The sequence below is a fragment of the Perkinsus marinus genome (assembly GCF_000006405.1).
Source record: "Perkinsus marinus ATCC 50983 genomic scaffold scf_1104296934700, whole genome shotgun sequence".
NCBI classification, from domain to species: domain Eukaryota; phylum Perkinsozoa; order Perkinsida; family Perkinsidae; genus Perkinsus; species Perkinsus marinus.
The window spans coordinates 473,791-493,656 of NW_003214659.1; the positions used below are offsets into that span (position 1 = coordinate 473,791).

Here is a 19,866-nt window from a genome sequence, read left to right on the forward strand (position 1 = left end):
ATTGGATCGATATGATCCCAGGATGCTGGATGAGCAGGAGTATGGTGATGATGCTGGTGCTAGGAGGCGTGCTGAGAGGGAACTAAGAGAGAGGGATAGGGGACAAAGTGATTCGATTGTTACCCTACATCATCATCATCATGATCTTGGCCATGCATTTAGGACGTAGAATGCCAGGAGCGGTGTTTGGTGGGGATAGTTCGGATAGTGAGGATGATGATGATCGTATGGGGGCCTATGAGAGGAAGAGGCGTAGATTAGAGAGGTTGAGGAGAGCTGCACAGGCAGAGGTGGGGGATATGGAAACCACTGGTCCAGTGTTAGTCGTGAATAATAGGATGACGATGCTGCTATGGACGAGGAGTTCGATGCCGATCTTATCGATCTTAATAATGAGGAGGTTGGACCGGACACTGACCTCTCTCCGTAATGATGCCCACTATTCGTGTATCTGAGTGCTATATGCCAGGGATTCACGTTTGGGCAAGAAGATTATTGCCAACTTCAGCAAGTTCTTACAGACATTCATCGACCCAACAGAGGATGCCAATGAACCCTATTATTCTGAGAAGGTAGGTTTATCAGTCTCCGATCAAGAAGAGGCATTAGCAGTCGTGATAGTTCTCATACCTATTCTTAGATTCATCATATGTGTGCCGAGGGGAAGACATCCTTCACAGTATCCTTCCATCCTCACCTGGCTGATTGGTAGTGATCCCCATCTAGTAGTGGTCTTGTAGGTAGTAAGTAACCTTAGGTCGCCTTTCATGGCACAGTGGCTGTGTGATCGTCCCCATCATATACTCAAGCTGCTGCTTGTATCGGCTACTGAGTTCACTAAAAAGAAATATAAGGAGCTGTAACACATCCTCCATCGTGTATGGGCTAATTATGAGGATTGATGTCAGGTTCGCCAATGACCGTCATCGAGAGATCAACGTACGCATAGTCAGCTTCCCAGTTGTTGATCTGATAAGGAATCTTCGGGCATTCCATATCAATAAGCTAGTCAATGTTGTTGGTAATGATGATGAGGATGGTTGTAGTGGTGGCGGCGGTGATATCAATGGAGCATCGCTTTTACACAATCATTCGTGAGCAACTGTTGTCATCAGGTGTTGTGACCCGTCGTTCTGTGCTACTACCTAAACTACGCGTACTCTACCTCACCTGTATGAACTGTCAGTTCCTCTGTGGACCTTTTGACCTTTCTGCCAGCGAAGAGAGTAACCCGAACATATGTATACTCAATATCCTTATACCCAATTCTCAGGTGGAACTAGCTTCAGGCCGGGCCATTGCCCAGAGTGTCAGAATACTGGACCGTATGCTGTCAATCGTGAGGAGACTGTGTACAAGAATCATCAGGTCATGAAGCTCGGATCGAAACCCGTCCTTATCTGAGGATTACTTTTGCAGGTTATCACACTACAGGAGGCACCTGGATCGGTACTACCTGGTCGTATGCCAAGGAGTGTTGAAGTTATCCTCAGTGATGATTTGGTCGATAGTGTTAGGCCTGGTGATCAGTGCTCTATTGTCGGAACCTATCATGCTAGGTCTGATACATCTTCGCCTGTTACCTCCATCATCATTCCTATTAGGTATGACAGTGCAGGTAACGTGAGAGCAGGGTTCCCAGTATTCAAGTGTGCTATTGATGCTAATTCCATAGTAAGGCAGAATGAGATGAAGATAGAGAGTGTCAGAGATGAGGATAAGAGAGAGTACGTTCACTACTTCTCCCCTCTCGACACTGTCACTGTTGCTATTCAGAATATTCGCGTTATCGAAGGATCCCCATGTCAGGGAGCGAATCATTGCTTCAATTGCCCCATCTGTCTATGGTATAAACCCTCCTGCCAACATATACTCTATACGTAACCCACTCAGGTGCTACTACAGTGAAGACAGCTTTGGCTATGGCCCTCTTTGGTGGAAGGGAGAAAGTAGCGCAGGGTAGACATAGGATAAGAGGGGATATCAATGTGGGTCTTACTCGAGATATATGGGAACATACTTATCGCTTCTATTAGGTCCTGATCCTCGGTGATCCAGTAAGCAATTGAGCATAAACGATTAGGTGACTTTGTCCTCATGTTTAGGGGCTTGCCAAGTCACAATGCCTTAAATTCGTCAATAAGCTCTTCCAGCGTTCAGTGTGAGTTGCAGCAGTTCCTCTCTAGATCCCAGTTACATTTAGCCATCGTCTGCAGGTACACCACGGGTAAGGGAGCTAGTGCCGTTGGTTTGACGGCATCAGTTCGTAAAGACTATCAAACTGGAGAGTACACGCTTGAGGGTGGAGCTTTGGTATGATATCAGCGGCGATACCCTACTCGTAAGGATGTTGTCGCCACTGGGTGGCAGGTATTGGCTGATAGTGGTATTTGCCTGATCGATGAGTTTGATAAGATGAATGATGCTGATCGTACCTCCATCCATGAGGCTATGGAGCAGCAGAGCATATCTATATCTAAAGCGGGTATTGTGGCATCCCTCTCAGCCAAGTGCTCAGTCGTAGCAGCTGCCAACCCTGTCGGAGGTCAGTTGTACTGTTGACCTCCTCCTATGCATATGTACTCTCGGCAGGTCGATACAACCCTAGTCTTACCTTCACTGACAATGTAGATCTCACGGACCCCATCTTATCCCGTTTCGATGCTCTATGTGTGATACGAGATGAGATAGATATATTCCAAGATGAGCGTCTGGCCGACTTTGTCGTCTGTACCCATATGCAAAACCATCCCCGTGAGCCCAACGACAACGTGAGGCCTCGGAACCAGGAGACGGAAGCGCTATACGAACCCATCGATCAAGACCTTCTGAGGAAATATATTCTCTATGCAAGGTAGGGACATTCTTCATGTTGTCATCTATTAGTGCTGAGCTGCTGATGCTGCTGCCCTCTAGGACGAGTGTATTCCCCAAGATATCGGATGTGGATGCAGACAAGTTGGCCAACTTCTACAAGGAAATCAGATCAGCTGCCTCTGATAGTCACGGGCTTCCCATGACGGTAGATACAATCCCTGCCATGGATGGATGACGACGATGGCTATGTATCCCCTTGCCAGGTCAGGCATATAGAGTCGATGATCCGTATGGCTGAGGCAAGTGCTAAGATGGAGCTTAGAGACTATGTCACCAGTAAGGACATTGATCATGCCATAGCCACTATGCTGGTAGTGCACCAATCTACCTGCTAGTGCTAGATCGGCGACACTCTCTTCAGAGTTCCTTCATTATGACGCAGAAGCATGCTGTTGCCGAGAGGCTCCGTCGGAGGTTCGAAGCCAAATACATCTCGAGTGTAGCAGATCATAATGAACTACTTCACTTCATGCTTAGGAAAATGTTCAAGTACTCTATCAACTACCTTGCTAGCCTTTTTGTTATCACCTTTCCTCTACCAGACAACAGATGGATTTGGTCTTGCTCACGACTGGTATTGGTAGAGATGCAGCAGATGTTGACGATGCGGACATACCCGAGATAACAATTGATAAGGCAGCTTTCATTGTGAGGGGGCTTCTGTCCCCCCTCTTCAGTACTCGCTATTCCCTTTCAGCATGAGGCTCAACAAGCTGATTTGAGGAACGTTCGAGAGTATATGGAATCGGCCCTGTTCGCTGAGGTCTTCACTCTTGGCGAGGACGGCAAGACTATAAGGCGGAAGGCTGTCGCTGCTGCAGCCTAGACAGGGATACCATTATGCATGACATTAACTACTAATTTGAGTATTCACAGTTTCGACCTCCTCTCTAGGAGATCATAACGACATCTCCATGACCTGATTCGACTGCCATTGAGTTATCGGTTCCTATAGCGGTTCTGTCTGCACTGTGTCTCATTGTACTCATTCGTAGCTCTTTTTTGGATCGATTGTTGCCGTACATCATGCCTCGAGACTGGCAGCAACAACCGCAGCAGGGTGAGGATGACAAGAAAGGTATGCTTAGGTGGTGTTACTTTTGACGCGCCTCTGAGCTCTGTGCTCAGACTTGTGTTGGTTTCAGGAGGATACGATGGTGGGCAGCAATCCAAGGGCTGGGATGATAACTCGGGGAAGAACTGGAAGGGTGCCTCACGTGGATGGAATAAGGGCAGCGGCGCCAGCGGAGGTGATTGGAAATCCAACAACAGGCAGGACAGTTGGGTAGGCTTGCATACGTCGTAAGAGCACCGATCACCTCGCTTAGAAGGATAATGACAAGTCATGGGAGGATAACGACAAATCCAATTGGCGCGGCGGTGGCGGCGGGAATAGAAGTAGTGGTTGGAAATCCTCCCCTGAGGCGGAGGGGTCTAAGTCTAAATCATGGCAAGACTCCGGTGATTATGGCAACAAATCTTGGAAATCTCGAGATGGGTCCAAATGGGGTTCGTCCGAGGCAGCAGGAGGGGATAGTCGGTGGAAGGAGGGAGAGCAGAGTAATGGTGAGCACGAAGGTATCGAACAGTTCGCGGTTGTAGTGCTGTCTAGTAGGTGAGGAGCCTGAAGCCTGGAAGGATACCAGGAAGGAGAATTGGAGAGGAGGTGGAGGCTGGGAAGATGAGAGGAGAGGCGCGAAGAACTGGGAGGATGATAGGAACAAAGACGTTGACAATGGCACTGGGAAGGAAGACCCTTGGAAGCAACATGACTCTGGTGAGGGGTGCTTCTACTCCAGCGTCGATCTTATCATGGTTTGAGGGTGTAGTCCTTAGGATATATAGATGGGGACAAGGAAGATGGACAAGAGCTCGATTCCGGCGACTACGATGATGATGTTGATGATGAAGATGCTGCTATTGCTGATATGGAGTGAGTTCATCATCCTACATGAAGTTTGCGGGTATATAGGCTTGTAGATACTCGGACGATTGGACTCAAACCCTGGTTTGGGTGAGGAATGCTGTTGCCGGTCAACTCGAGTTTACAATTGGGGATATACCCGAATTCGATAGTGAGTATCATTACCCATCCTCCACTGATGGAGCGTCTCTCTATCAGATTCAATTGATACATCATCACTCTGGACCTTTACTGTGTATCGCAATAGAGGTATGCTATTACCACTACCCTTTATACCAGTATCTACACCTACCTTCAGTACCGGGATCGAGGCCGTTGAAGATACCTGTTGTGTCTGGAGAGATGGAGGAGCTAGTATTCGCCCCTCGTCTGGAGGCTAAGGATGATGATGACGTATGGAAGAGGGTCACAGATGAAGGCAAAGTCGAGATGGTGAAAGTATTGAGGGAGCCTTAACATAGAGTGTAGACTTGATATTGTTCATCATCTCTCAGATGTGCATGGGGAAGGATAGGAACGATGTTCTAGTGTTGGAGCATCCAACAGCTGATAATGACTATAGGGATCCCGATCCTACTACTCTCCGCTCGCCAAAGGAGTTCTGGACTCTGGGTATGGTCAATACCCGACGCTCACTATATATACTGATGATCATTACTAGTTACGGACATACCAACTCGTAAGATGTGTGTGACCCAGGGTGACAGAGTGCTGTACTTCGACTCGTGGTCACAGCTAGACACTCCCTATATATCAGCAACTTATGCAACTAAGCAGGTGGGTGGTGATCCTCTCCGCAATGGGGCATGTTGGGCATATGTTCAGGATCGAGGATCAGTCCTGTTGGGTGACTCTACTGACCGTAGTTGGGAAGGCTTCTCTGTTGGAGTTAAATTGAGTAATCCTGAACCACGTAGCAATGCTGGAGACTGGGTAACCCAAGCTCCTTCCCAATCACTCTGTATCCTTATAGCTGGTAGGGTGGTGAGGTCGATGCAGAGCACGGCAAGAAGAGTAACGAAACACATGGCCAACCTCATTGGTTCAACATCTCACTTAATAGTAGCGTACTCCTCGTAATTCGCTCATCAATAGTCGTTTTCAGGGGGTAAATTAAATATTTGGGTTCCCAGTGGACCGATCGAAGAAACGGATGAGAAGGTGGTGTAATCTGACGGCATATAGCCCGATTATCACTCTCGACTCAGATCCTCGTGTTTGAACACTACAGGAAAGAGTCAACATGGATCATACCCGAGGCATGGCTCCGTACTGGTATTCCTGACGCCGATGTCGATGAGGCTCTGGAATCTAAACAACCCATCAAATCGATGAATGGCTATGTGATAACGCAAGATATGGGCATCGGGAGGAATGGATGTCTTATAGGTGTACGCTCAACACTTTTACGGAACTGTACAGTCTCTGCACAAGCACCATAATCATGCTACTGGGGATGAGGATGATGCTGAACCTATTGTAGCTCCTCCAGAGGTGGCCGAGAAGCCTCCGATCCAGCAGCAGGTTGGCTCATTGATATGATTGAGGCTCGCCTCATCATCACACGTCTTAGATAATGAACACGTCCAAGTCCTTCTGGCATGAGCGTGAAGGCAGAGAGGGACGTCTCCAGCAGCTAAGAGAGAAATGTCAGGTCATGAAGGTAGCTGTACGCATACGGTCCATGAGGGATGACCCCCTCTTGTAGGACTACAACGATAATCTTGCCTCGCAGCTAGAGGAGGCCGAGGGATTGTACAAGGATCTCTTTGAGAAGGTACAGCAGATGAAGGAAAAGATTGGGGTAGGTCGATCCTTTCGAGTCTGGACCGATCGACGGTCAAGTCTTGCTCGAAGCTCTGTAGTTTGAAGCCGCTGGATTAGAGCTCGCTCATCGTCAGGTCACCGATGGCACCGAATCATCTAATTGACTGATTGGCGTGTGAGAATTGAGTAAATGGACAATCTTACTTGAGGGTATTGATTTTAACGAGTTTCTACTATGCAGTTGCTGATGTTGACTTCAAAGTGCTGCTTGGGGGAGGCACTTCTCGCCATCGTTTGCATAGTGCTACTCATCTCACTTTCCCAAACATACTCCATCCCCTCATGAACCCATCAGTTTTTGGCACTATCTACTGCCACATCAAAAGCCTCGATGGCGACTGAGCTTTGATTCGAACATTTAGCATAACAGCAGGGACACATGATACGTATCTATCTCTGACTGAGCTTGGTTACTATGGCTGCGCACTCAATCAACGCATTCGCAGTTCCCACACAGAAACGGGAACCTCTAGATAGTCCTTCGCCAGTGGTTACCTCAACTGGCCTTATGAGTGGAGTGGAGCAGAGTCCACTTCGGCAGTTCATTAGCCTTGGTCTGGGTGGTGTAGACGATGACAACTTCTCTTTCATTGTCCTAGATCGTAGAGCCTTTGTTATTTGGAGAGGCTACAGGCTTATGACATTGTAGTGCTATGACCTGCGACCGATGCAGTGATATGACCGCTGTTTGGGGATGAAACTCTCCGGAGTGGAGTTGATGTTATATCCCTAGGCCTGAGCCCCGATGCAACATCTCAGCGGGTCATGCAGTAGTTGTTACCATAGAAACTGGCAGCAGCGGGGTTTTAGGTGACTATAAAGCGGGGCCGGGACGAAGCGATACGCAAAGCAGGTTTATTTGTAGAGTCGGATCTGGGCGAATATAGGGGGAGAATTGGTGATGAACGATCTGAGTTATTGTTGGGATAATGTACGGGGTAATGGTCATAGAGAGGCGCAGCACCAGTGGTTATATGGTGATGGAGTAGTTTTCACTTCCTGTGCTCGAACGATAATGGATGTTCGATCTCTTCTTGGCCTGAATAGATTGTCCTTGACAATTGGGGTCGCGAGGATGCACCTCGACGTGGATTTCCAACGACATCTGAGGCCGCTGTTCAGCATGGGGTTTGTATTGCTGGGCTCTATATCTCAACGTAGCGACTCAATGTTTCCCATCAGTTTGGTAGTATTGTGTTGCGGCGGTGGAGGGGGATTGGAGATCTCGATGAGGCCCAATGGCCACTGATGTAGTCCTCCTTCAACGATGTCCACAAACACGTTCTCCTGGTTTGAGTACCAGCTACTGGCTCTGACTCTAGGAGGAGGCATGTGTATATCGCTAGTCTTGTTGGAGGCAGCATTAAGAAGGTAGTGGGATAATCGAGGGTGCATTCTTTAATTACTGCCATTGGGTCCAGATACCACATATTGCCATTATTATACAATGGCATATTTACAGTTAAGAAGAGGAGGCTAAACTGTTTTAATATCGATATCACTGATGCCCCGATGGGCAAGGTAGAGGAGCCCGTCCGTATTGTCCGTGGACCCCTCAGATCTCAGAGTATACGTTCTAAGGCTAAGATGAATCTACGCTTGACGATGTGTATAGTACTGTCCTATTTATGGCAGTTTTGTGTTATAGACTACGTCATTGTCACTCGTGGTGGCTTCCCTAGTAGGCCCCGTTGACCTACCATGCATACCTGTATTCTTGTATCCTGTAGGTGATGAGTGTCGCAGAGGGTTTGACTGCTTCTCATCACCTCTCAACTTTGACACCATCTTCACTCGAGATATGGATCCAGTGGATTGTGATCGGGAGGAGGATTTCAATTCTGGTGGTGGGCAGATTATCGTCAACTGCATGAAGTTTGTTGACCCTAACGCTGCTAATTGGCTGATGCATCTAGCTATTTCCCACTCATTATGGTTACTTGTAAGGCTCTCTGATGGTGTGAGCACCATCGAGCTCTCTTCGTTCTAGTTTGCCAAAGCCTTCGAGATTATCGTGTGGATGGCTAGTGGTAACAAAGCCATGACTACGTTCATGTTGGTGCTGCTCTTACTGTGAGAAGTGCCTCTCTGTGAGTGGGTCGGATGAGCAACTCCTATTAGTTACACAATTGCCGCTATTGCATTGTTCTTCGCTGGATTACTATTGGAGTTCACCTCATCATGGATAGGCTTTGTGGTAACTCTATCATTCCCAGCATTCGTAGCCATATGCAGGTGAGCTCACCGCTGGATCCACCGCTATGCTTATGGTATACTCCTCTTCAGACAAACAGCCTTAGCATTACGTGAGCTTCGCCGTGCAGAGATAGCAAGACTACGAACGTCAGTGGGGACTGACTTCGGCTCGGCGGTGGAAGCTTGGACGGCGGCGGCAGCTCAAGATGGAAGTCATGCTCTTCAGCGCGAAGTAGTGATCATATGGTTCTGCACAGGCGCCTTCATCGTGGTAGAGTTTCCCTGTTCTAGATCATCATGGATGATACTTTGGAGCAGGGTGCTGAGGGTATGCGTAAGCGAGTGAACAATGCTATGCAACGTATATACAGCCAGGATACTTATGGCTTAACACTGGATATCGGTGCTGTTAATGTCGAAGTGCCTCCACAACAGTCTAAGTTTACTACCCAACGGGTGGATGGTCGGAAGAATGATGTGTACTCTAGTAATGGTAATACTGCTTCGCATCTTGAGTGAATGTTCACCATGTCAATAGCAGCTCTTGTTGTATAACTTGTTACGAACCACGGATCGTCATTATGATGACCATTGCGTTATTAAGTGGTAGTATAGTCTCCTTTGTCTCGGGTCTAGTACCTTCTCATCGTTATCCTGGATGACTCGTGCCTCTGACCACCATGGGCAGAAGCAGCAGCGTCACAGTCGGCGTGGTGGTGGGATTATTCTTGTCGCCCTCGGCATAGTATGCCTCACCCACTTCCAGCGGTTCGTACTCACAGAGGTATCCCACAGTTCTCAAGGAGCGACGATGGCCAACGAAGAGCTCTCCGTGCCAGCCTCAAGTTTGACAGCTTCATCACATACCCCGCACTAATGTGTGTGATATCAGGTACACTACGAGGTGCAGTAATCTCTCCTTCCGCTAGACAGCCGAGGTATGCCCTGCATATCAACCCGACCTGGTTAATAGCCCCTCTCATGGCCGGCCTTATGCTAGTTGGTTTATCTTTGAGGAAAAGGCTCACCCACAAGAAGAGGAAAGCGTTTACAATTGCTATAGATGGTCCAGCAGGAAGTGGGAAGAGTGCGGTAGCCGAGATGCTCGCTAGCAGATTGAGCGGGTAATTCAAAAATGCTTTCTTTCACCAGAGAGCATCCCTCCTGCCAGGTTCACTAAACTCGATAGTGGAGCTCTCTATCGTAGCATTGCTTTATTTGTCGACGAAGGAGACATAAAGGGGGGCATTGAATCATTGGCTAATGAAACTATACGAGCTTTATTGGACCAGATCATCTTCACCGATGATAAGAGGGTGTTTGTTGGTAGTAATGCGTGAAATCGTCGCGCGTTGAGAGCTCTCATTCATTTCACAGGTAATCGTGATATAACAGACGCCATAAGATCACCTCCGATATCAATACTTACGGCCAAGATAGCCCAGATACCTCAAGTTAGAGCTGCCGTTGTGAACTCCTTGAGAACTAGAGCTGATAACTGCAAGGAAGGTGTTGTTATAGAGGGGCGTGATACAGGTGCTCTGAGTGAGAGTGAGAATCATTCTTCGATAGTGATACCTATCACATGTGTTAGGATCGGTAGTATTCCCCGATGCCGAGGTAAAAGTATATCTGGATGCCTCAGCGGAGGAGAGAGCACACCGTCGGCAGAGACAAATAGGTCAGTATAGTCTACTTCTCTTAGTAGACGACGACGACACTCGGATATCATAATCATCCTTCAGGCGGTGATTTTGCCCGTACGTTGGCTGATATTAAGGCGAGAGATCAGGCGGACTTCTCTCGAAAGCTGGATCCCCTTAGAGTTGCCGATGGAGCAGTAAGAGTTGACTACTACTTAACGTTACGTTACTCTTTATCGACGATAGGTTGTCATGGACTCTACGGGTTGGAGTGTAGAGAAGACTGTTGATGAGATATCCAAATTGGTGTACAAGCGACGTCCTCATACTACAATGCGCACTGAGTGATGATATTCTTCATAAGAATATAATTATGTTTCCCATCATAATGTCTTTGGTTGGATATTGACGTTTGGATATAGGCGAACAATTTCAAGGGGGAATTTTGCAGAGAATATGTAATGTCAGAATATCTCATCGATACACGGTTAGTTACCTCGGGGAGAGTATGTGACGGCACAACTTGATAACTGAACATCTTGAGGGATTTCCAAAAGGCATATTGGACACCAAATATGGGGATGCAACATCAATGTCTGCTCAAGTGTGAAAGTTATACATGCGTCGTACTGGGATCGTAGTCCACTTAAGCACATACGGCTATCAATATTATATGTGAGATGGTCACAAGTATATTGAATCACGCAGAAGTACGCAGTTATTTCCCGAAATACAGGCAACGATCACCGACTGCAGTGCGCTGTAAGCTTCCCCACACGTCGCTCACCACCCGCCCCTATACCATCTTTATGTTCTCTGCAACACAAAACACTGAAATTAACCTTGGAAGCCGCCTTGTTGTGTACAAGATCGCCGACTACCGGTCAGAGTGCAAGCAAACTGAAGTGACCACGATAGAAACTTGGCAGCAGGCAAACACCTTCCTCCACAGGTAGTAGCTAGAGATCATCAACACGTAAATATACCAATGAGCGTATAAGAAGTCTTTGCAACTTGACTACTTAATCCTTCCTACGATAGGAAGTGCCCTCAGTGAGACGAGCGCGACCACCAGTAGGCTGACAGAGCATCACGTTGCAGTTACCGCAAAGGACGACAGTCTGAGCGTGCCTGAAATACGACAAAAGTTCATCTATAGCCATCAAATCTAATGCTCAGACGCCGACATCAACGAGCACAAATAGAAAATAGTGCTAGGATGCACTTACACCGGGCCACGGGAAAAGTTACTCTACAAAGGACAAGACCCGATATTACGAGAAGACGGTAGTGATCTGTGAGCAACCAGGGCACTTGACATCCATGAAATAGGAGTTGGGGGATTGTACCAAGCGCTTCAGCTTATGCTTGGACTTCTCAAGTTCGGGATCAGGATGGAGGAGATCGACGTTCATGGCAACAATGTGGCGGGCTACTGCTTCAACAATGACATACTCAACGATCTACAATCATCAACTTTTCCACCCCTATAACCAAGAATGCATAAAACTGTGTCCATCGACACTGAATCATCACCAGAAGCACTGCTATGTGCGGCTTAAGTGGGTGGACGTCAGGCAGCAAAGGGGAAAGGAAGGTAAGAAAATATACTAATCGATTTTCGCTATAGTATTTGCGTCCGCCCTGATGATCGATTTGGCCCATTGTAAGGAGCGTCTTGCTAATTGCTCGTAGCAATTTGCTACCAGTGATGAATCCTTTCTACCTCTTGACACGTCTGATGGGAAGGGAAATGGAGGAGAATCTCAGGCGATTCCTGGTGGACTCACCGGCCTTCCTGTACTTTGCCCATCATTCAAGCAAGAAGGGGACAAACGCTGCAGACAAACTTGGTAGTGCAAGGCTACTCTTGGGTGGATCTAATCCTCGCTTAATCGACATTCGACGTTTTTAATCTCCTACTCAATGCGTATTACTCTCACGAGGCAGTTAAGACTCGTATCTGTGCATTATCTTCCGCCACATCCGTTGGGTATAACATTCGTTGGTCCTTACGATCCAGTGCGGCCTGATCATCAGGCCGCACTCTTAAAGGGTTGGCCGGTGCGGCATCACGTGCTGGTGAACCGTTCACCTGGGAGTGAATCTGAGGGGAGACCTCCGCTGCATAATCCACCGGTTCGTACGAAGCACCCCACTCCCCATGGACAAAGTTGGATAGCCTGGAATAGCAGCTCGTTGTCCTTAACATTGCGCTGGGGGAAGCGGGGACGAATCCGATGGACGAAAACGCTCTTGACAGAATTATATTCAACCCAATTTTCCCCATGGTCATTCGACAGTCTGCTCTTAAGTTGAATTGTCTATGGTTGTCGCATCAGCGTGACTATGAAGGTCGTAGTATGACCTGTTCTCAAAACGTTCAATATCCATGAGTGGAATTAGACTAGTCCCGGAGGGGGTCGAACCCACGACCTATGGCTCATAAGACCATCGCTCTAACCACTGAGCTAGGCGAGGGGGAAAAATGTGCCCGAAGGGGGGGAAAAAGAGGGGAAAAGAGGAAGAAAAAGAAGGAGAGAAGGGAAAAACTAGATGGGCGCGTCAGCGCTCATCTACTCATGAATGATAGTTCTGCAAGGCTACGTAAGAAGGTTGTGATATGCAATCCGCCCTCGACATTACTACATCAACTGATATCCCCACTTACGTCCAATGATTGAATTACCCTACAATAACTCAACAGAAAATCCGTAAAGGAAGGGATCTGCAGGTGCATAGTGAAGTTCACTAAGTGAACGATTATGTGATATTGAGATCTTACCTGAAATGATATATAATAATCAGATAGAAGATTCGAGCTTACTCTGAAGCCTTCCTTCTTTCATTCTTCTTCCGCCATCGCTCTCTCTGCCGCTCTCTCTGAACACTCTCAAGCTCGATGAGTGACTCCACGGTGTCGAGAAGGGGGCACCACTTCTTTTGTGCGTAACCAGACTCGTCCTCTTTTACCACTTTAAACTGCCTATGCCCATAAATCTCCCACTCCTCTCCACGCTGGATCCATACGCTTTACCGCAGCGTGGACAGCGCCTTCCAGGAGCATCAGGATCCAGCACTACCGCCCCCGCCAAGTTAGCTTTGATTTGTACTTCAATCCTCTCCAGACGAGCTACCTCGGCTTCTTTCTTCTCCTTTGCTCCGATATTAACTCCTCTGTCCAGAGGACAGCGCCCATATCTGTTGTTCTCATCATATATATGACTATTGTAACCCTTCCGCAATAGTTCGCCACACGTCTTGCACCTCCTCAGCTGCTTCCGAACTGGCGAATACGATGAGGAGGAATAAGATGAAGACGAGCTGGATGAACTACTCTCGTCACGACTATGGTGTCTCCGATGCCTCTTCCTCCTCCTCCTACTCCTCTTACCCCTCTTCCTCTTACTGCCTTTTTTTTGCCTCTGCCGCTCCAATTCATACTCCAAGTCTTCAACTCCAACCTTACGTGGCCCCGGGTCGAGGCGCGTATCCCCATTGAGAACAACCTCAGCATAGGAAGCCGGTGCAGTAGGCTGTGGCCGAAGAGCGAATTCGAGCTTGTTGAACTGCTCCCGGCTCTCAAGAGTCATGGAGCCATGCTTAGCAGCGAAGTTCATGTCTTTCCTATCCCTCGATAGCCACTGCTCGACTTGCAGTAATGAGATAGGGTGAAGAGCTCGCGGCTGCCGTTGCTCTTGCTTGTGAGCTTCCTTCTCAACGTAGAAGAACTCCTCCATATATTTATGCCGCAGTTCAGCCGCAGATGCTTTGGGGAATTCCAGCCTAAGCTTGCTGAAGATCCTCGACATCTCGGAATTGACCTCGTGCAGAACTGGATAGTTATCAGGTGTAGAGGAGGCAGCTTTCAGTCGAATCCGCTTCGCAAAATCACCACTATTATTTTCTCTAGTAGGCGAGATGAACAATTGAGGAACCTGAGGAACTGTGTGGCCATAGTCGATATCGGATGTCATGCCTACCGCATCGTTATCATCCATCGAGGAATCAGAGCTGCCTTCGTCAGCATCCTTCTCGATCGCCTCCACATCACCCTCTCCATTCTCTAATCCATCGAGCATCTCGAGAAAGCCCGCCACACCCTCAGGTCTATTCTTCTGGGCCTCTTGCAAGTCGACTGGAAGATCATCGAGCGATAAGCAATACTCATATCCAAGCTTCGGTAGTTCGTAGTCCACCGAAGCGAGACGGAAGTCCTCGTAGCACTCTTGAACAACCTTCGAACCGAGAGCCTCCACTGATCGAGGAGTTAGGGATTCATCAGGCACCTTCAAACCAAGCCTCATGCAGGCTCGACGATTATGTCGATGCAGCAACCAGAGTAGTCTTAGGTTGTACAAGTAACAGCTAACACGGTTCGAAGATGCATACGCCTTCGCCATCTGGGAATGAAAATTTTCGCAACCGGAGCTCCCACGAGCGCAGCGATAGGTGTTCAACTTCAGAGTGCTCGATCCTCTGTAAGCAGCCTCTCCCGTCTTCATAGCGTGACCCTGCTCTAGACAATCTGAGAGACATCCTCTGTCTATGTGTCTCCACTGCGTTTCCAGAACAGAGTAGAAACGACTCGTCAATAGGGGAGCGAATCTGGTCCCAGGTGGAGGATTCTCCAACTGCCATCCGCCAGCTCCCGCCTCAACTAGCTTACGTCTATCATCAGATGCTTTCCACTCTTGCAAAGCAGCTGCATCACGTTCAGCATAGACCTCCACCACCGTGGTTATGCGCTCTCTGAGCTCCTTCGGAGGAGGTATCCGTCGAGAGATATACTTAGTGCGCTCGTGCTTGGTAGGTGGTCCCAAAATCCCCAAAGCAGCACGTGCGCTCATCAAAGCATGACAGTCGCTGGAATTCTCGATGAATATGGCCTTTCGCAAGTCGTTCTTGAACTTATTGCAGAGAACATGTTGCTGAACGACTTCTCGATTTAGGCGCTGCTGTAGATGGAAACTATCTAAGCGTACCATCATGCCATCTGGTATTATATCCCTCAATCCAGAGGAGCCACTGAGCTCAGTATCGGCCTGGCTACAACAATTATTATCACAATACAGTAGCTTGGGAGTGTCCACGCCAGCAGCCTCGTGTCGCCGGAAGATTTCATCTAGAGCGGGCTTGATATATCGCACACTGGTAGTGGGAGTGAGATACGACCCCAGTATGATAGAATAGTCGGTCATTATCGTCAAGCTTTGCCCCAGACTGTGAGTCGCGGTACACTTCTTAGCACACTTTCGGGTATGGTCAATGCTGAGACTATGAGTCCCCACATGAGCAGCCAATTCCCGAAGGAGATGATCTCTCTCTAGAGATAAATCTCGCAGGGCAATGCTCAGCACCAGATTCCCCGATATTCCCCAAGGCTTTTGAGGGAGTGATTCCTTTTCTGGTACCGTCAAAAAAGGGCACTTGGTTGACATCTCCCACTTCTCCTCGTATGCACGCAAACGCGAGCTGTATGCCCTCTCCAGTGTCGACGTCAGATAAGTGGCAGCTTGGGAAATACTGCCGTTATTCATCAGGATATTTCGTATATACAAGACCACCTCCATATCCATCCCCTTCCCCCTACCACACAACAGTGGAAGCTTCATTTGGGTAGCCATGTCAAGCGTCTTGACAAATTCTGTATTCCAGGAATACCAAGAGGTTTTGCAAGGAACGCATTCCAATCGGGTACATAAGGCCAGATACGGATAGCCCATACGGTACACCATTTTCACCCTCGATAGCCGTCCAGGATGTCGGATGTCAATACTAGAACAATACGGACATCGTCCTCCTCGAGGCGCCCAAACGACCAAATCATATGCAAAGACCTCGGAAGCTTTCGGAAACGATTGCTTCTCCACGATTCCCTCCCAATTTGGTCTCCAGAACCATTTTAGTACATTAATCTCTCCAACATCAGATAAAGACGTGGGTAGGGAGTTGGGGAATGCATGATCAGCAGCTTGCCGTCCCCCCGTCTCAGAGGCGGACACTTGAACTCCAACATCACAACCGTTCCGTGATCTTGTAGCAGGATCATTGGATTGGAATTCTCCTGAGAAGCATTCGGGTTTCGAGAAGCTATTCGATAAAGTCTGCTACCTTTGCGAGGAAAGTACGGCTGTTCAGTCGGAGGTTGTGGCCGAGATCCCGTGTCACGCTCACTGATGGACGATGATGCACCTAATTAAACTGAGGTCGGGGGAACCCTCCGAATACCTTTGACTACATTTAATATCTCTCGTTTCGACATCAGCAGCTTGACTTTTCGGAGCGAAACGTCCGATGGAGAGAGGGCCACATTGGTTGATTAGCGTTTTTTCGATGATTGATCTTGATATCGGCCTGACGATTGCATTTGGCGAACGCGTGCTACCTGGTACATACGTTATTGCTTGCGCGATAGTCTATGGAAAACTCACCATGAGTGTCACTAGGCGTGGGAGACTGTTCATGGGTGTCCGCAGTGCTAGGCGACGAGTTGGTCGTTTTACTGTCCTTAGCAGCATGACTAGCACCTGCACATGCGGATGAGACGCAGAATGCACCAACGAAATGACCTACGCGAGTTAAAGAAATTGAGTATTGTACTCTGTGGCCGTTCCGCTAGATCTTTCTCGATTCGCTCCTTAGCTTTCCTCACTATTTCGGGGAGTTTCCCCGACCGACCCAGACTTGGCCAAGCACCTGTGCGTCGATACCGCTCTAGAGCCTGACGATAAACCGCCATGCTCGGATGGTCGAGGGAGTGCCCGATCTTCTTGTGGGACGGACGAGGAGGCATGAGGGCAGACCAACCCTACCACGGAAGTTAAGATCTGTCACCAGGATAGAATACCTGCGCAGTTATTACGGAAAGACAAGAGTACAAGGGAACCGCGGCCCTAAAAATCGTGCGGCTTGGGTGCGGGGTTAGGTACCAGGTGACACTTGAAAGTCCGCGAAGAGAGGGCGTTCAAGCACTATAAGTTCCGAGGGCTACAGCCTTCAGGGCGTTCTCGCCTCCCTGAGCCTGCAGAATCAGTCAGCTCTCGATTTCGGGGCCCTGAAGGGGCAGCCGCGCACGCCTACCCCGGACCTAACCTCACCCCGGACCTAAAACTGGTGCGTAGTCTGCTCGAACCATCTGAGCTACAGGACCGTGAAAACCCAGGCTTGGGAATCTTTCATGGTTAAGATGTGTTGATACCTCGACTAAAGCGTGCGTTCTACGGTATCACTTCACACCATACGACAACCGCCCAGTCCTGGCACAGGCTGACCGCATGACCTATGATCACCCGCATTTACAAACCCCAGCTCATCGTCGCGTCCATCGCCTTTGAACAACCACCGCCTGACGCGAACACTAACCTATGCATGACTAACTCTGCTCCGCCCGGGGTCTAGCTGGCACACCCGTTGAACTTGCCAACAACTTCTCTCTCAAAATTCCACAACAATATCTCACCGCCATGATCCAAGGAGTTATCCGCGAGGTGTGGTAATATAGGGGCGGATGGTTCCGCACAAGTGAACATGAAGAGAGGCGTGTCACCGTGTTGCGCATTCAGAATGACGAGGATGCCGGCTCTCAGATGTCCCTGGCTCTGTCCTTGGATTGGGACTTGGATTTTGGGAGCTGGTGATACCAGCGTAAACACAGAGTAAACCTACATATGATTTTTTGAAATGGATTCAGTAGTGTCACCTATCACCCTTATGTAGAGCACTTGCCTAGCGGTTGAGCCTAAAAACTAACAATCTAGACACTTTGGCCGAGTGGTTAAGGCGGCGGCCTGCTAAGCCGTTGGGCTCTGCCCGCGGGAGTTCGAATCTCCCAGGTGTCGTTGCAAGGGCTCAACATTGCGTCTCGCGGCTTTTGTGGAGCATACACATTAAGCGGATGAAGCCGAGAACTCACATGAAACGATAAAGATCGAGATACTTTGGCCGAGTGGTTAAGGCGGTGGGCCGTCAAGCCGCTGGGTTTCACCCGCGGAAGTTCGGATCTTCCTGGTGCATAATCCACCGGTTCGTACGAAGCACCCCACTCCCCATGGACAAAGTTGGATAGCCTGGAATAGCAGCTCGTTGTCCTTAACATTGCGCTGGGGGAAGCGGGGACGAATCCGATGGACGAAAACGCTCTTGACAGAATTATGTTCAACCCAATTTTCCCCATGGTCATTCGACAGTCTGCTCTTAAGTTGAATTGTCTATGGTTGTCGCATCAGCGTGACTATGAAGGTCGTAGTATGACCTGTTCTCAAAACGTTCAATATCCATGAGTGGAATTAGACTAGTCCCGGAGGGGGTCGAACCCACGACCTATGGCTCATAAGACCATCGCTCTAACCACTGAGCTACAGGACCGTGAAAACCCAGGCTTGGGAATCTTTCATGGTTAAGATGTGTTGATACCTCGACTAAAGCGTGCGTTCTACGGTATCACTTCACACCATACGACAACCGCCCAGTCCTGGCACAGGCTGACCGCATGACCTATGATCACCCGCATTTACAAACCCCAGCTCATCGTCGCGTCCATCGCCTTTGAACAACCACCGCCTGACGCGAACACTAACCTATGCATGACTAACTCTGCTCCGCCCGGGGTCTAGCTGGCACACCCGTTGAACTTGCCAACAACTTCTCTCTCAAAATTCCACAACAATATCTCACCGCCATGATCCAAGGAGTTATCCGCGAGGTGTGGTAATATAGGGGCGGATGGTTCCGCACAAGTGAACATGAAGAGAGGCGTGTCACCGTGTTGCGCATTCAGAATGACGAGGATGCCGGCTCTCAGATGTCCCTGGCTCTGTCCTTGGATTGGGACTTGGATTTTGGGAGCTGGTGATACCAGCGTAAACACAGAGTAAACCTACATATGATTTTTTGAAATGGATTCAGTAGTGTCACCTATCACCCTTATGTAGAGCACTTGCCTAGCGGTTGAGCCTAAAAACTAACAATCTAGACACTTTGGCCGAGTGGTTAAGGCGGCGGCCTGCTAAGCCGTTGGGCTCTGCCCGCGGGAGTTCGAATCTCCCAGGTGTCGTTGCAAGGGCTCAACATTGCGTCTCGCGGCTTTTGTGGAGCATACACATTAAGCGGATGAAGCCGAGAACTCACATGAAACGATAAAGATCGAGATACTTTGGCCGAGTGGTTAAGGCGGTGGGCCGTCAAGCCGCTGGGTTTCACCCGCGGAAGTTCGGATCTTCCTGGTGCATAATCCACCGGTTCGTACGAAGCACCCCACTCCCCATGGACAAAGTTGGATAGCCTGGAATAGCAGCTCGTTGTCCTTAACATTGCGCTGGGGGAAGCGGGGACGAATCCGATGGACGAAAACGCTCTTGACAGAATTATGTTCAACCCAATTTTCCCCATGGTCATTCG

At 48.8% G+C, this 19,866-nt stretch overlaps 6 protein-coding genes and 5 non-coding genes across 11 annotated transcripts; 8 read left to right on the top strand and 3 right to left on the bottom strand.

Moving 5' to 3' along the window:
* Positions 1–22: 22 nt before the first annotated feature.
* On the top strand, positions 23–3,781 carry Pmar_PMAR021143 (DNA replication licensing factor MCM2, putative; the record flags this gene model as incomplete). The annotated part of the gene is made up of 23 exons (XM_002784702.1): positions 23–107; positions 163–290; positions 338–426; positions 470–572; positions 641–708; positions 758–859; positions 909–1,021; positions 1,116–1,226; positions 1,274–1,368; positions 1,420–1,559; positions 1,605–1,727; positions 1,777–1,847; positions 1,894–1,988; positions 2,037–2,057; positions 2,106–2,161; positions 2,217–2,313; positions 2,371–2,545; positions 2,593–2,854; positions 2,917–3,022; positions 3,081–3,188; positions 3,239–3,366; positions 3,420–3,525; positions 3,575–3,781. 23 exons carry the CDS (start codon positions 23–25, stop codon positions 3,701–3,703), a joined length of 2,511 nt encoding a protein of 836 aa, XP_002784748.1. The 3' UTR covers positions 3,704–3,781.
* A 113-nt stretch (positions 3,782–3,894) lies between these two features.
* On the top strand, positions 3,895–6,741 carry Pmar_PMAR021144 (hypothetical protein). Its single transcript, XM_002784703.1, has 18 exons — positions 3,895–3,955; positions 4,023–4,162; positions 4,206–4,443; positions 4,493–4,654; positions 4,714–4,810; positions 4,858–4,952; positions 5,000–5,050; positions 5,100–5,233; positions 5,296–5,413; positions 5,463–5,578; positions 5,627–5,734; positions 5,782–5,863; positions 5,907–5,962; positions 6,010–6,144; positions 6,191–6,325; positions 6,375–6,464; positions 6,510–6,605; positions 6,703–6,741. The coding sequence occupies exons 1-18, from the start codon at positions 3,904–3,906 to the stop codon at positions 6,730–6,732; spliced, it is 1,935 nt and encodes a 644-aa protein (XP_002784749.1). The 5' UTR covers positions 3,895–3,903; the 3' UTR covers positions 6,733–6,741.
* A 1,154-nt stretch (positions 6,742–7,895) lies between these two features.
* Pmar_PMAR021145 (hypothetical protein) lies at positions 7,896–9,343 on the top strand (the record flags this gene model as incomplete). Its single annotated transcript, XM_002784704.1, has 7 exons — positions 7,896–7,999; positions 8,050–8,309; positions 8,359–8,570; positions 8,619–8,701; positions 8,750–8,863; positions 8,915–9,056; positions 9,116–9,343. The coding sequence occupies 7 exons, from the start codon at positions 7,896–7,898 to the stop codon at positions 9,341–9,343; spliced, it is 1,143 nt and encodes a 380-aa protein (XP_002784750.1).
* A 462-nt stretch (positions 9,344–9,805) lies between these two features.
* On the top strand, positions 9,806–10,815 carry Pmar_PMAR021146 (Cytidylate kinase, putative; the record flags this gene model as incomplete). Its single annotated transcript, XM_002784705.1, has 6 exons — positions 9,806–9,948; positions 9,996–10,150; positions 10,202–10,360; positions 10,419–10,505; positions 10,570–10,664; positions 10,714–10,815. 6 exons carry the CDS (start codon positions 9,806–9,808, stop codon positions 10,813–10,815), a joined length of 741 nt encoding a protein of 246 aa, XP_002784751.1.
* Positions 10,816–11,306: 491 nt separating this feature from the next.
* Positions 11,307–11,904, bottom strand: Pmar_PMAR021147 (40S ribosomal protein S27-4, putative). Its single transcript, XM_002784706.1, has 2 exons — positions 11,746–11,904; positions 11,307–11,598 (listed from the first exon to the last, which is right to left on the bottom strand). Exons 1-2 carry the CDS (start codon positions 11,880–11,882, stop codon positions 11,490–11,492), a joined length of 246 nt encoding a protein of 81 aa, XP_002784752.1. The 5' UTR covers positions 11,883–11,904; the 3' UTR covers positions 11,307–11,489.
* Positions 11,905–13,248: 1,344 nt separating this feature from the next.
* Pmar_PMAR021148 (hypothetical protein) lies at positions 13,249–15,668 on the bottom strand (the record flags this gene model as incomplete). Its single annotated transcript, XM_002784707.1, has 4 exons — positions 13,249–13,252; positions 13,295–13,453; positions 13,498–13,753; positions 13,853–15,668. The coding sequence occupies 4 exons, from the start codon at positions 15,666–15,668 to the stop codon at positions 13,249–13,251; spliced, it is 2,235 nt and encodes a 744-aa protein (XP_002784753.1).
* A 2,558-nt stretch (positions 15,669–18,226) lies between these two features.
* On the top strand, positions 18,227–18,308 carry Pmar_PMAR021149. Its single transcript has one exon. It is a non-coding gene; the product is annotated as a tRNA-Ser (tRNA).
* A 93-nt stretch (positions 18,309–18,401) lies between these two features.
* Positions 18,402–18,482, top strand: Pmar_PMAR021150. Its single transcript has one exon. It is a non-coding gene; the product is annotated as a tRNA-Asp (tRNA).
* Positions 18,483–18,761: 279 nt separating this feature from the next.
* Pmar_PMAR021151 lies at positions 18,762–18,834 on the bottom strand. Its single transcript has one exon. It is a non-coding gene; the product is annotated as a tRNA-Ile (tRNA).
* Positions 18,835–19,440: 606 nt separating this feature from the next.
* Positions 19,441–19,522, top strand: Pmar_PMAR021152. Its single transcript has one exon. It is a non-coding gene; the product is annotated as a tRNA-Ser (tRNA).
* A 93-nt stretch (positions 19,523–19,615) lies between these two features.
* Pmar_PMAR021153 lies at positions 19,616–19,696 on the top strand. The gene has a single exon. It is a non-coding gene; the product is annotated as a tRNA-Asp (tRNA).
* The last annotated feature ends 170 nt before the right edge of the window (positions 19,697–19,866 follow it).

Coding starts and splice junctions, on each gene's coding strand:
- Pmar_PMAR021147 (XM_002784706.1), bottom strand. CDS start 11,882: ATGAACGTCGATCTCCTCCATCCTGATCCCGAACTTGAGAAGTCCAAG. Junction 11,599..11,745: donor CAGATCACTACCGTCTTCTC/GTAATATCGGGT, acceptor GTCGTATTTCAG/GCACGCTCAGACTGTCGTCC.
- Pmar_PMAR021144 (XM_002784703.1), top strand. CDS start 3,904: ATGCCTCGAGACTGGCAGCAACAACCGCAGCAGGGTGAGGATGACAAG. Junction 3,956..4,022: donor GGGTGAGGATGACAAGAAAG/GTATGCTTAGGT, acceptor TGTTGGTTTCAG/GAGGATACGATGGTGGGCAG. Junction 4,953..4,999: donor GGATATACCCGAATTCGATA/GTGAGTATCATT, acceptor TCTCTCTATCAG/ATTCAATTGATACATCATCA.